Source organism: Leptidea sinapis, chromosome 17 (assembly GCF_905404315.1).
Source record: "Leptidea sinapis chromosome 17, ilLepSina1.1, whole genome shotgun sequence".
NCBI classification, from domain to species: domain Eukaryota; kingdom Metazoa; phylum Arthropoda; class Insecta; order Lepidoptera; family Pieridae; genus Leptidea; species Leptidea sinapis.
The window spans coordinates 8,727,030-8,737,848 of record NC_066281.1 but is presented as its reverse complement, the minus strand read 5'-3'; the positions used below and the strand labels follow the sequence as shown (position 1 = coordinate 8,737,848).

At 38.3% G+C, this 10,819-nt stretch overlaps 1 protein-coding gene across 1 annotated transcript; it reads right to left on the bottom strand.

Annotated features, from left to right (window-relative positions):
- Nucleotides 1–3,772: 3,772 nt before the first annotated feature.
- On the bottom strand, nucleotides 3,773–9,692 carry LOC126968895 (hemocyte protein-glutamine gamma-glutamyltransferase-like). Its single transcript, XM_050814045.1, has 9 exons — nucleotides 8,903–9,692; nucleotides 8,025–8,827; nucleotides 7,747–7,942; nucleotides 7,478–7,666; nucleotides 7,183–7,402; nucleotides 6,605–6,869; nucleotides 5,760–6,044; nucleotides 5,568–5,693; nucleotides 3,773–4,402 (listed from the first exon to the last, which is right to left on the bottom strand). The coding sequence occupies exons 1-9, from the start codon at nucleotides 9,537–9,539 to the stop codon at nucleotides 4,250–4,252; spliced, it is 2,874 nt and encodes a 957-aa protein (XP_050670002.1). The 5' UTR covers nucleotides 9,540–9,692; the 3' UTR covers nucleotides 3,773–4,249.
- Nucleotides 9,693–10,819: the final 1,127 nt, after the last annotated feature.

Genomic DNA, 10,819 nt, shown 5'->3' with positions numbered 1-10,819 from the left:
AAATGAGAGAGATTAAATGAATTGAACAGATTCAGCAATCGCACACTTAAGCAGCAGTTATTTATAATATTAACATTAAAGTCGCCACATACAACTAATTTCTTTTTCGATTGAGTTAGTTTCGATAACACATCTTCCATAGTTTTTTCAAATATTTCAAAATTTGCCAGGGGCGATCTATATACACATACAATTATATTTTTTTTATCTCTATTGCAGATATTTACACTACACGCTCAACAGATAATGCTTCGATATCTTTACGATTTTTGCACTGAAATTGTTTGTTGACTATAACCAAGGAACCACCATGAATAAAGTTGGTTCTACTAAACGAGCTTCCAACTATGTGATTGCTAAAATTAAACATTTGCTCATAATCTCTTAGCCAATGTTCAGTAATACATAAAATATCAATATCATTGCTGTTCGAAAATAATTCTACTTCTAAATCTTTGCCTCTTAAACACTGGATGTTTTGATGTACTAAAGTTATAATTCCTCTTTCTTTGCTACTTCTAATATTACATAAATTGTTATTTGTTTTGATGTTGCTAGAGGATAATTCCGTTGTCTTAAATAATTTATTTTGTAGCTTATTAATGCTAGAGACATCCTCTGTTGTCTTATAAACTAATTTAAATTACTTGGGACAGCTTCCAATGTGAGATTGTCACGAATCTCTTCAGAACAAATAGTGTGCATTTTCTGGTTAGCCAAATTCCTGGCTGTTATACTAAAGTAGTAAGACAGTGACACAGCTACTTGACGTTTATAAAAGTCTGAGAGGTCGTAACTACCTTTTCTCAAATATAAATTATTTTTAACATAATTGTTGGTGTCGATCAGGTGAATTAGTTAATTATTATTTAGAATAGTATGTAATGTTAAATTTAAATTATATGTAAGTTCGTTTTCAGCTTGTGGTAGGCTTTTGCTGTACGGGAATATAAATATTATATACTTCGTCGCCCAATTGTAATTACTATTTCTAAACTTATTACACAGACTGCACGTCTCAATCTTCATGCTCAACTAAATTTCTATTTTTACTTAGGTATTCCTTGTTTAGTCTCGCCTCTACCAGCCTAGCGAAGGTCTCTAAGAACAAAGCGATTCACTCGATTCTATGAAACGTGTAGTCATTGACAGATTCCGGCTATAATCCACTACGTTTTATGCAAATGTTCGCTTTCAAACTTAGCTGGATTATACTTCGTCACCCAATTGTAAAAGCAAGTTTCATACTAAATTTCAATTTTTACTTAGGCAGTCCCGCCTCTTATAACGTAATATTTACATCCTCTTTGCAGTCATGGCTTAAGACATGGTTCTACCAGAACAGCAGTATCTTTTTTGGGAAGAAATTAATTTCTGGCGTGATAATTCAATCACAGCAGTATAGTGTGTTGACTGTTGATCGCTAAAAGATCTATTCTACTATGGTTAAAACATTTTAAGATAACTATTAAAAGAAAAAGAACGGACCGCAAAAGATAGCAACACTTCATTCGAAAAAAAAATAGCATGTGAAACTATTTTTTGTGTTAATGGACACTATCTCACGATGTTTGTTTTTTATGAAAATAAGGGACGAGATGAGCTCGTTCAGCTGATGGTAATTGATAAGCCCTGCCGATTACAATGCAGTACCACTCAGGATTCTTGAAAAACCCGAAAATTCTGAGCGCCACTACAATTGCGCTCGTCACCTTGAGACATAAGATGTTAAGTCTCATTTGCCCAGTAATTTCACTAGCTACGGCGCCCTTCACACCGAAACACATTAATGTTTACACATTATTGCTTCACGGCAGAAATAGGCACCGTTGTGGTACCTATAATTTAGCCGACATCCTGTGGAAAGCAACCTCCTACTGGTGTACTCTTCAGAGACGAATACATTTTCACATCTCAGGAGGATCAAAAGTAGAACATGAGTTATAAGAGTCGCAGCAGGAAAAACTTCACGAGAGACAACTTCACTCAGGTCGAGTCACAGTTTGGTGCGTAATATCAAAATTTGGTATCATTGGTAGCTACTGCTTCGAAGATACTACTGCTGACTGGTAAAAGGTAATTATTGTTTTCGCCTACACTCTGGGGTAGCAGCTCAAACAGGGCAAATTTCCACAGAACAGGTAAAAGACAAATTTGAATGGCATTTTTCATCGTAATAAATTTTTCTTTTAAATTACGAGGGGCTCACTGAAATGATCTGGAAAAAGAAAAACCACATGCACGGTATAGCTAAATTGTATTTTATTGTTTTTCGAAGTATTCTCCGTTCAACTTAATACACTTTTCCAATCGTACAAACCAATCATTAAAACAGTAATTCCAGTCTGAAGTTGATATTGACAAAATGCCTGATTTGTACTCTTCCACAGCTGCTTCGGGGTCTTCAAACCGTTGACCGTTAATAAATCTATCATTCTAGCGAATGTAAAGAAATCGTTTGGACTCAGGTCAGCACTGTACGGAGGATGGCCCATAAGCTCAACGTTTTCCTGCTTCAAAAAATCATTTGTATTCCGAGCCGTATGGGAGCTCGCATTTTCGTGATGTAAGATGATGCGACTTTTCGGGTTATTTTTTTCGGAGTTCGGCTATCATTACTGGCAAACAAACCGTGATATACCACTCAGCGGTAACCGTTCTGCGATCCTGTAAAGGAATTGTAGCAACATGCCTCTTTTTCGAGACAAACGTAACGACCATTTCCTTTGACACGCTGCGGGAACGAACCACTTTCGTTGGTTAGACCTCGTCTTCGAAGACCCAAACTTCTGACTGATGTTTTCTTTCAGGTTGGTATGAATAAATCCATGATTCGTCACTCGAGACGATATTACAAACGGCATTTGACTTCCCTCCGTTGAAGCGTTGCAGAGTATTCCGGCACCAATCTATACGAGCCGCCTTTTGCTCTTCGGACAAATTGTGGGGTACCCATCGGGAAACTAGCTTTCTTACACAAAGTTCATTATGTTATATCGATTGAATTGCACTCATTCCGATACTGATAACAGCCTGAATCTGCTCGTATGTCACATGACGGTCAACTAATACAATAGTTCGCACAGCTGCGATGTTTTCAGGCGTGACCGCTGTGCTTGGTCGACCTGCAGAAGAAACAGTGTTGAGCGACACACGACCGCGTCGGAACTCGGCATACCAGCGGTATATAGTCGTTTGACTCGGTGCTTCAACATCATAAATCGAAACTAGTTCGCTGAGACATTTATCTTGTGATAAGCTGCGACGAAAATTGTGATAAATTATGGCACGGAAATGTTCACGCGTGAGCTCCATTTCTGTCAACGACGTGTCAACTTTAAACCAACATAGTTTTTGATTTTGAACTTTTTATTTTATTGTATGAATGTCATAAGGGTCTAAAAGACCAGTATTCAAATTCTAAAAAAGGTTTTATTGTAACTCAATCAGAAATATTCTATTCCCGATCATTTCAGTGTGCCTCTCGTACTGAATCTAACATATGTTCGGAAAAAGTAGAGCTCATGAGGAGAACATACAAGAAACTCATAGTAAGTAGTAAGAAGCGAGCAGGGCGTTCAAGAGATGGTAATTGATACGCCCTGCCCATTACAATGCAGTGCTAACTCTCTGTGCGCTTGTCACCTTGGGACATAAGATGTTGTCTCATTTGCTCAGTGGTTTGAATTTTATTTCAATAAGGGATTATATTGTGCGTACTAGTTGAAATGAAACTCATTTTGCAGTGAATATTTATTTTTGAGATCTCAAAAACACACTGTGCATAGGTACAAAAATAACAATTTAAAACAAATATCAAAGAAAATTTAAAAAGGTACATTCAATTGTACAAAAATCACCAACAACAAACAGATGGTTAAATAATATTAGCTTAACTTAGTATATAATTACCAAAATAAATTATTGACAAAAAATTCACACCCAAAACAGTATTTCTCTTAGCAAAGCAACTGATAAATATATTCTTAAACTACCCACAACCATAGTGCAATATTTTAATATCCTTTAGTGTGCCGGTTCGATTATGTTCGCTAAATAAACTCAATTGTAACTATGGCTCTGTGCTTTTAACGACAGAAACTTCCTCTTCTTTGACATATAGCTGTGATTCTGGTATGTAATACGATACAAAGGAACAGTCAATATCGATGTGCACCGTGCGAGTAGTCGGGCCCGAGCTCTCTTCTACCGGAGACACCAGCGGAGGGGACTCGGACCCTGCTTCCTGTTAGCCTTTTACTTTGATCACCGCGTTCCCGAATATATCGTCGATTTGGCGGGACGAGAATGTCGCAACAACGTGAATATCCCCTTGACGGCGGGGAATTACCTTATCCTGGTACGTGACCAGCTCGCCAGGCTTGATATCACGGAACCGTGCCTGAGAACATTTTAAAATGAACTTGTATTCATTAATAATTAATTTTTAATAAATGTTATTATCAATTACTTTTCCCGTGGGGCTCAGAGGTGCGGAGGATGTACAAAATACTATCTTTCAATAAGGCTACTGGAAACCCAAGCGCTGGCAGCTATCTTGGGCAACGGATTAGCCTAGCTATCCAACTCGGAAATGCTGCCAGAATGGTACGCTTCCACGTAATTATAGTTTTAATTTTATGTACCTAGTCATAGTATTATAAAAACAGTTATAAGATTTGTTTTGTTTGAATAAATAAAAGAAAAACTGGTATTATGAATCAGAAAGTACGTAGTCAGAATCCTGGTTCTTTACATATTTTCTGCGCTCCGCGTGAGGAACGTCCTTCAACAGAGACTACTGAAGATAACATCAGTGCTGTGCGACGCATGATAGAGGAAGATAAGAGAGTGACCTATCAGCAGATACGGGCAAGCCTAGGCATTGTCATGAGTATGAGTCAAGTTCTAAAAATATTACACGAACATTTAGGCGTCAGGAAGCTTTGTAGCAGATGGATTCCCCATACTTTAAACGGCGACCAGAAACACCTTCGCATAGACTGGTGTCGCCAAATGTTAGATAAGTTCAACAGCGGTGAGTCAAATGCTGTATTTGACATCGTCACAGGTGATGAAAGCTGGATATATTGCTACGAACCCGAAACTAAACGACAATCAGCTCAGTGGGTGTTTCCTTTCGAGGATCGGCCAACTAAGATAAAGAAAGGAAGAAGTCAAGAAAAAAAGCTGATATCCTCGTTCTTTGGTCGGAAAAGTCATTTCGCGACAGCTGTGCTAAAAGATAGAAGGACAGTTACTGCAGACTGGTATGTCAATCAACTTTCTACATTATCCGTTTTTCATTTTCTAAAAATTTTCAGTGTTATCTAGGTAGCTAGCCTGATCTGTTGGCCGAAAAAGTTGCCAGCGCCTGGGTTTCCAGTAGTCTTATTGAGGCGCGAATATAGTACTTTATGCATTCTCCACGCCTCTGGGCCCCACAGGCCAAGGTAGCTAGGCTGATCTGTTGGCCGAAAAAGCTGCCAGCGTTTGGGTTTTCAGTAGCCCTATTGAGGCGCGTAGGTAGTACTTTGTACTAATAATTTTATATGTAAAACACCCACCTGGCGAGGCCTTTGAATTCCAGGACCCTCAAAGGAGAAGTAGCAATCAGTCAGATGTACGGTCAGTGGATTTTGGAAAGTAAACAGCAATGTACACTCCTGGCCAACAGAAGGCTGGACTCTGGCCTGAAACATAATCGTTATCAGATATCCATTTGGGTAAGTTTTCAGGATATTGGACAGTTTATTTACCTGAATTTGCATCTTCGGTTTACGCAATGGAAACGCCTCTTCATCGGACCATGCTTGGCTAGTCTGTTTTACGTAAGCCATTGCGTGAACCTTAACCATCGCATGGTCGACTAGTTTATCCATATACTCCTGAGGCGAGACATGTAGCTTTAATAGTTCTCGTTGTCCAGCTCTTATGATCAATTCTCCTTGGGCTCTTCGCAGCCGGGAAGCTACTGCTCCAGTATAATAACAAGACGATGCAGTCAAAACGCATAATATTGTTCGATCTTCTGTGGATTTATTCTATGAAATAAAAATCAAAGATTAGTTTGGTATCCACTTAGAGTAAAAATATTGCACCTGAAGTCTTGTAACGAAACCCAAATAAAAAATTACCCTTTCTATTTTTTTTATGATAATAAGGGACGAGACGAGCAGGACTTTCACCTGATTGTAATTGATACGCCCTGCCCATAACAATGCAGTTCCGCTCAGGATTCGTGAAAAACCTAAAAATTCTGAGCGGCACTTAAATTGCGCTCGTCACCTTGACATATAAGATGTTAAGTCTCATTTGCCCAGTAATTTCATTAGCTACGGCGCCCTTCAGACCGAAACACAGTAATGTTTACACATTACTGCTTGACGGCATAAAAAGGCGCCGTTTTGGTACCCTTCTATCCGGCATCCTATGCAAGGGTAAATGTTTACCACTGGTAAATGCCCTATAGTCGCCCCTTACTCACCACGTCTGCGACTTCCCTATTGTTTTCATGCCCCGGGGCAACACAGAGCAAATAGATTATGTATTGAAAAACTAAGAGAAATTGTATCAAAATTATATCTTGGTAGTATTCACTGACCTGTATATTCATAATACAGTCAAATGGTTGTCCATATGGTACAATTTCTATATCCATCAGATCAAAAGTCACATCTTCCTGGCTACGATTAGGGTTGTCATAGTACTGCTGAAGTCTCTGGAAACCACGACTAGCAGCAATCACCGAAAGCCGATCAACCGCATTTCCGTCTGCAGGCTTATAATCTTGCGTTATATCGAGAAGATCGGTGTCACCTTCGTCATCATCCAAGGTAGGATTTTTTGTAACAACCTTGCGACCAACTCTGTTAATAGAACACGTCATATTAAATACAGAAATTTCTTACCTTGCACAGCCACTTTATGGAAAAAATTACCGGCTGCTGTTTATCCGAACCGATACGACTTAGGGACCTTCAAGAAAAGAGCATATTTCCTCCATAAAGGCCAGCGACGCATATCTTGCCCCTGGTGCTGAAGATGTCCATGGGCGGTTGCCTCACTACTCCCCATCACGTGAACCACTTGCCCATTTGCACTTGCTCTTATACAAAAAATAAATAAAATATTACACATATAATTTAGATTCATTCACCTATTAACTATATTCTTACTTACTGGTTCTGATTTGAAGTCATTTTAATAAAACCCCAGGCCGAGCTATCTACTTCTTGGAAATGTGATATTTCAGCATGAAGTTCAGAAAACACAAAAGCGGTATCATACTGAAAGCCAATCTCTCCTCGACGAACAGCCTCTAGGCTAGCTGGTCCACAACGATATATTGCATCAGTTTCTTCTTGTGGTGTCGAGTCAATTATCTGCCATCCACCAAAACCTATAATTTTACGTTTATAAGTATGAAGACTATTGAATAAGGAACGCTAAGGATTAAAAAATATATTTGTTTTACCTTGTGGCAAATCAAGTCTTTGCATCCATACGTCATTCCAAGCGTGAAAGTGCCAACAAGAATCATAGCAGTCTTCATCAGGACCATTCGGTACTTCAACACCTTCTTTATCAAAAAATTTGTCAACTGTAAATGTACGATTCGTGTCATGCGCAGACACATAATTTGTCACTGAACGACATGGAATACCTGTAAATAAAATTTTGTATCAATAAAATGATTATCTAAGTGGAAGTTAATATACAATACGTGTATCTTGAAAAACTTACCTAATGCTCTACATAGAGTAACTATCAACCCTGAAAACACCCAGCATTGGCCGTATTCAACGGGGCGGCCTCCATCTGTTAAATACCGTTCAAGAATAGCTACTGAGCCCGTCCAAGCATGAGGTGCTACACCATCTTTATATTCATTGTCATACCGTCCCACCATGAGACCATCTTCGTCAGTTGTTGCATTTACCTAAAAATTAAATCTCATAGATTACAATTTATGAATATTTAGATTTCTATTAGCTGTATAATGTAAACGTGATACTACTTACCATTGCAGATAATGCTCTGCAAATTTTAATAGGACTTCCTCTCTCCGAATGCTCTAAGCCACTACGTTCCAATAAATAGACACATGCTGGTAGTACAACATCATCAAACTGTCCAAATATCCATTTACGGCCAATTGGTTGGTGCCATGTACCACACCAAACTTTCCCTTGATCATTCAAAATGTACTCCTTTTTTGAGTCCTCGTTTTCCATATAAACAGTATCATCACGACACCAAGGGTTAAATATTATGTAAATATCTTCGTCACACTTAAAATCGTTTCTATTTTCACGCTGTCCTTGGCGATTGGTCTGTACCCAACAATTCCATAGACCTATAGGAGCAGTTGCTGGGATATAAACTTCAAACGTTATTGTATTTCCATCAAGTCGATGTATTCCTAAGCTCCACTTTTCCCCATCGCTCACAGGAGATAATATTACAGGTTTAGCTGCAGATTGTGGTATAATTTGTGGTTGAGCTGTTTGCTGATTATTACAACATCGTTCAGTAGGTGTCTTATCATTCGGTTGGGGACTCAGCGGACTTGATGGCACAGGCATTTGTTCACTACCAATGGAACTACGACGGACGCCAAAATTTGAATTTTCTCGAACACTGTTGACTGGACCAACAGATGCAGATGTTGTTATTGTACTAGCATCTTGCGTTCGTGGTAAACCTACACTCATCCCAATTCCTGATCCTATTACGTCACGAGGATGTTGAAACACACCTTGATGTGTATTCCAGTCCACAGGTAAGACAACTCGAGTTCCTTTGGTGATACTTGGCTTAGGACCTAAAACGAATGAAACCAATTTATGCGGACATGTTAAGTTTAAAAAAATTTAAAATATATTATAGTTATTCTCACCATTACAAAAAACAATATAAATTATATCTAGCTGTTTATCAGCTATCCTGTCAAATCGGACTGCAAACAGGAACTTTTGCCCTCTACGTAATACGGGACTTGGAAAAATTTTATCGTGCACCAAGTCATATTGTTCAGTATGATGATCTTTGGAGTTTTCTTTAGAATAAAATTCCGTCAGTTCCACTTTTAGCGGGTCTTGTGAAAAGAAACATTGTGGGATCAGCTCCATGCTATCCAATCGTCTTCTACGCTCGTTCTGGTCAACTAGCTTGCATATCAAATTATGCGCGTACTGTGTATTGGGACTATTCCTCGATGAATGTTTTAGCCTGTGTAGGGCGCCAGCGCTATGAGATCGTCCAACTTTACACTGAGCGGTCGGTCCAGCTCGCTGCATTGGCCAACGACGAGTTTGACCGGGACGGTGGCAGAAACTGGAAATGTTGTAGTTGGATGACAATCCAGGTACATAATTAACCGCCATGCCAGCAATCGAGAGTTGCTGTTCACAGTTACAAGTAAGAGTATTCAGAGCTGTGGCTAACCCTGTTATTCCTCCAAGACCCATGCCCGTTATGCTGGATGTCATAATGGAAGGCGTTTTATCTACATTAGGCTTTTCGATGGCCGCCATATGAAAAAATAATTTTGTATTATCTTCGCCAATTTGACTGTGCTCTAGGCTTATAGCCGAGCAAATGTGGATTATGCGCAATAAAATTTTCTTTATATACCAGGCTCTGCATTCGGGTTCATCCACCGTTATGATATCATGTTCCACAAGCGCCGTACCTGTTTCAAGTAAGCATTGTCTGTGATCATTGTACTGGAGAGTAACAAAGCGCTTGGGTTAAATGTCTGTTTAGAAAACGCTTAGAATTGCAATAATAACTTAACATCAGATAGAATATGCAATAAATATAAACCCTTAACTTATTAAAGGTACCTATTTGCATCCTTCTACAAAATATTAGAATTGAAAAAACAATAACAATTTAATGGGTTGTATCATATTAGTTGTTACAGTTAAAGTTTAAGGCGAATTTAACGTTAACAGTAACGCTGACTTTAACGTAGACTACGGAATGTGTTGTGGTATTCCTGGGCACTGTTAAAGTAAAAGTTGAAAAGTGAAATATCGAATATTTATTAAAATCTTTTGACAGGTCGCTATTTAGCCATTTTACATTTACAATAGCTTTAACCGGCGAAGATTGGACGGTTACGGTTAAAAGTTAAAGTTATGACGTCATCTAAAAATTGTCAAATGGTGCAACACATTTTTTGCTTTACCGGTACTTTAACAAATTGTTTGTTATTACTAAAATTAGTTGATGCAACAACAGCCTAAGACACATAATAGGTACCTAAATCACAGAATTTTTTCTTAACAGTGGAGATTCTGTATGTTCATAAGCACATTGAGGAATTTTCTAGAAACTGTGACATTCATATTGTTAACACGAGGAACAAACATAAACTTGTTATGCCTATTACTCGGTTGGGTCGAGTTAGTAAGTCTTTTGTTGGGCGATGTATATGCTTCTACAATATGATCCCAGAAAATGTACAAAACAAATGTGTTACGAAATTTAAAAGAATTGTTAAAAAACGTTTGTGTTGGAAAGGTTACTACAGCATAAGCGATTTTCTTAATGACACCACGGACTGGGAAAAAAGTAAACCAGATTTTTATATAAAAAAAGGGCCCGCTGAGTTTCTTGCGCCCATTCTTCTCAGGTCTAAGGCAGTCTCTTTTGAATGAGTGGTAGTTTTTGACGTTCAATAAGTGATTTTGAATCCTATTTTGAATAAAAATATTTGTATTTGAATTTGAATTCATAAATGTTATCGATAGTTTTTGATTCCTTGAATCAAATGATTTCAATGAAATGGGCTTACTACAGAAGGCAT

Bases quoted from the DNA above. Each gene is read 5' to 3' on its own strand.
- LOC126968895 (XM_050814045.1), bottom strand. From the start codon at position 9,539: ATGGCGGCCATCGAAAAGCCTAATGTAGATAAAACGCCTTCCATTATG. The intron at 8,828-8,902 runs GTGAGAATAACT...CATTCGTTTTAG, and splicing joins TTATATTGTTTTTTGTAATG to GTCCTAAGCCAAGTATCACC. The intron at 7,667-7,746 runs GTAAGTTTTTCA...TTTTATTTACAG, and splicing joins TACTCTATGTAGAGCATTAG to GTATTCCATGTCGTTCAGTG.